The sequence below is a fragment of the Sinocyclocheilus anshuiensis genome, unplaced genomic scaffold, assembly GCF_001515605.1.
Source record: "Sinocyclocheilus anshuiensis isolate Anshui unplaced genomic scaffold, SAMN03320099.WGS_v1.1 scaffold274, whole genome shotgun sequence".
NCBI classification, from domain to species: Eukaryota; Metazoa; Chordata; class Actinopteri; order Cypriniformes; family Cyprinidae; genus Sinocyclocheilus; species Sinocyclocheilus anshuiensis.
Window position 1 is genome coordinate 2,711,526 of NW_015547698.1, and position 4,168 is coordinate 2,715,693.

Sequence of the window (4,168 nt, forward strand, 5' to 3'; positions counted from 1 at the left end):
ACTGTACCAGCATATTATTGTCAACACCAAGCTTAGCAAGTGTAGCACGGTCCAGCAACCATAAATGAGCAATGCATGAGCTCAAAAGAAAGAACTGCTGCAGAAAACATCAAGTTTGCTAACCGTCTGTCATGCTAGTTCATTGCTTTAAACATGTCATGGTGTTTCTCAAAGAAAATAATTCTAACAAAGAGTTTGTCATCATATTCGATGCTCACTTTAATACACGTTTGTTCACATTGAACATCAAAACAATATGACCATACCAACATGATCAGTTTATCACATATATTTTTAGTTAAGATCAAAGCAGGTGTAAAAGCTGGAAAAACATCATCAATGTATTTAAACGTAAAAAGCACTTCTACCACATCCAGCTTGTATGACTATACTTCAGTGATTTTAGGTCATGAAATGTTAACTTTGCACATTAAGTTCAATACAAACCATATAAGCACATTATCAGTGGTGCAGTCCATCATAAATACAGCACATACTGTAATATATCAAACATGAACAAGACAAAAATAAACTGTATAGTTCAGTTATCGTAGTCTTTTATATACATTCATTAGACCTTATTTACGAAACAGACAGAGCTTTGTGCACCAATGTATGTGAGAATGGTTTTATGAAATTCAAATAAAGCCCATTATTTCTGTCACTCAGTGAAGCAGCACTCTATTTAAAATCATTTAGACTCATTTCCTGACATTGATTCATCTCACAGCACACGTTTAAAATCTGCCTATACGTTTGTTGGCTCAGATGTATTATTACAGTAAGATTTATATTCAATTAAACTTTTGAAGTCAATCTCCCTTACAAAAAAATCTAACTGAAATACACTTTCATGCAGAAGGAGAAGTGCTGGATATGTTCAAAATGCACAGAATGCACATTTTCTGTGCATGTACAAAGATAAACAGCTGTCAAAATGTGCAGGACACACTTGACTTTGATTTGACAGTCCAATTCTATTGAAATGAATGAATCAGATTTTAGCATCATTTTAGCATTATCTGACAGACTTTAACCATTTTTTGTAAACAAAACTGAATCAAATGTGCCAAATGTATTTTCCTAGATAATCAAGCAACATGATGAGGTCATGCATCTGTAGTGTAGCATGCTATGTTTTCATGTTTTAAATGTTTGTCATTGCATAATGTGTACTATGTTGTGTTCTATATAAAGAAGCATAGAAGGCAGTATGCAGTATATACTAGGCAGCATGCATTGAGTAGTATGCTAGACTACACTGAAAACACTCAAAGTTCTCCACTTGGAGGCAGTATTACCTCATCATGCTGCAGGTTTGAGTGCATTTAGTCTCAATGCACACACTGACGTGTACAGTATCTCATTTATATAACACCTGTGGATGTATTCGCTTTGTGCTATAAAGTATGTCTATGACAGAGAACCTATAACAGAACCACGATCTGATGCACTTGGGGCCCTTCAGCTGAGCTGCTCGGTTGCAAACGTGGGCTCTCTGTGAAGGCAGAGTTTAGTAGTTGCTGTGCTTTCATCTTTGACCTCCACCTGACGCTGGGACTTGGTGCTCTTGCGGTTGCTTTGGCGCGGGTCATCGCCGTGGATGCTGGTGTCGATGCGGGACAGGGTGCACATGCTGCTCTGGTTGTGTGGGTGGAGACGGGTGGGACGGAGCTCGAGTTCATCGTAGCTGGACACATGGATGAAGGGACACCACCTGAAGGCCCGTTTGAAACCGGCCCTAAACCTGGAGGTTTGGAAAAAAATATTTTTTAAATGGATTCCTAGTTCATCTCAAAACACAACAGATAACATTAATAGGCTATAATGAATTGATTCTTAATAATAGCTTCATAATAAGCTAGGATAATAGATCTTATATGTATAGGAATTGTGTAGATCCAAAAATCAATACCTAAAAAGCGTTAGCAAGTAAACATAAGCAAGTTACTCTCCAGTTGACCAGTAAGTTTATTAAGAACGGCAAGATTATAAAGTTTAAATAGAAGTCTAAGAATGATACTTTGTAATATTTTGAAACTGATTTGATTCCAAATAAAATATATTAAGCATTTAAAATGTATTAAATATATTATTAAAAATAACATTATGTAAATACATAATATAATATATAAATACATAAATATTATATAGATATATTTAATATTACTATATTATACTATTACTATATTAAATATATTTTTATTACAAATAAATATTAAATAAATACAAAAATGTTACAATTTATTTCATTATTAAATAAGACCAAGTAACTACATAATTTATATAGAACTGTAAGGATTACACCCTTTTATATTCAAATAATACATTAAAATTATAAATAAATCATAATTTTTGAATGATAAAAATAAACATTAAATTTAAATATATTATAAATCAATATATTAAATATATTATTAAAAAGAATATATTAAAATTATATATTATTTATATATATTGATATATTAAATATATTGCTACAATATTACAAATTATAATATATATATATATATATATGGCCAGAAAATGTTCTCTATCGGCAGATGTGGCAATAAGTTTATATATTGTGTATATTTAATTTTTTTTCTTATTTTTTGCAGTCTATAAACAGTATGCCAGACCTACATTTCACTGCTTGTTGTATGTTATATAACTTGTATGTGAGAAATAAAATCTGGAATCTTGAATCTTGCAGTTAATTTTGCACCTTGAGTGTATATTAGTATATGAGTGATTCATTACCTGCCATTCAGACAGCAGTAAATGATGGGGTTGTACATGGTGGAGCTCATGGCCAGCCACAACACAGACAGATAGACCTGCTGGATGGACTTCCACTTGTTCAGACGCTTGTTTACGCCCGTCACGATGAAATAGACATGATAGGGCAACCAGCAGAGGGCAAAGGTCACCACCACCACGATCATCATCTTCACCACCTGAGGAGAGAGCCAGTGATCATTTAGTCACAACATGAAGCATATGCCAGCAAAGCATATGAGTTTCGGCTTCTTGTGTTCTGGAAGAAAACAGCATCAGGGAAAGTCACGGCTCAGCTCGCAGTCTGAAGTCTCCATCTGCCGACTCAAAGCCATCTGCTGCCATTGTTCAGTGAACAAAAACTCAAACCTGAAAACAGATAATGAATGACGAGAGGAAACATGTCGGATAGTGATTTAGCACCACACTGAAAGTTTTGCACCGGTCATCAGACATGTGAGTCAACCTCAATTAAGAGTCGTGGTAGTTTTTATCATGAAAGAGCAGGAGGAAATTGCAGTGTGCTGAAAAGTACATAATTGCATATGTCATATGTAAATGGCACCAAATGACAATTTTGTGTTTTTGATTTGTTGTTACTGGCATCAGGCGGACAGAATGGAGCAGACTGTTCCAGGGTCCAGGAGTCGTTTGTTCTTGTTACACTAAACAGCCCAGGGTCCAGGAGTCGTTTGTTCTTGTTACACTAAACAGCCTCACATCTCGCACAGCCTGACATCTGACTAGCTGCATCTGGCCCACGGTTCAGCACATTTTAGAAAGTACAATGAACAAAGTACACACAAATTAGACAGGAAGAGACTGTCGGACTGAAATTTGAGGTGACCAACCTCAGTTTACACCTCTTGTGATATTGAAAATCTATTTTGAACAGCAGTGTTGTCTGCACATACAGTACAGTTCGAAAGATTGGGGTCTATAATACAGTAAAAACTGTGATATTATGAAAAATAACTGTTCGCTATTTGAATAAATTATAAACTGTAATTTATTCCTGTGATCAAAGCTGAATTTTCAGCATCGTTACTCCAGTCTTCAGTGTCACATGATCCTTCAGAAATCATTCTAATATGCTGATTTGATGCTCAAGAAACATTTCTGATTATTATCAATGTTGAAAACAGTTGTGCTGCTTCAGCTTTTTATGGAAACCATGATACATTTTTTTTTTCCAAGATTTTAGGATTTTTTTTTCAGGATTGTTTTCTTTAATACAGTTCCCCTTCAGGAACTCGAGCTGCGTCGAACACTTTGGGAACGCCCTCGGCGAGACACCGTACTGAGATATGGGGCGGTGCCGGCGGTGGAACAGATGCTCGCGAACTATCTGTCCCCGTCCTCAGCATCGTCCCTGAAGGCCCCGAAGCTTCCCACCAGGCCAGTAAGA

The 4,168-nt window shown here is 35.7% G+C and overlaps 1 protein-coding gene across 1 annotated transcript in view; it reads right to left on the reverse strand.

The window, feature by feature from the left end:
* Positions 1–561: 561 nt before the first annotated feature.
* Positions 562–4,168, reverse strand: part of LOC107703855 (neuromedin-K receptor-like) — an 11,239-nt gene continuing 7,632 nt past the window's right edge. The window contains exons 4-5 of the mRNA XM_016506642.1: positions 2,743–2,939; positions 562–1,747 (exon numbers count right to left, since the gene is read on the reverse strand). Of these exons, the coding sequence (XP_016362128.1) occupies positions 1,465–1,747; positions 2,743–2,939 (480 nt within the window). The 3' untranslated portion in view covers positions 562–1,464. The remainder of the gene's footprint in view (positions 1,748–2,742; positions 2,940–4,168) is intronic.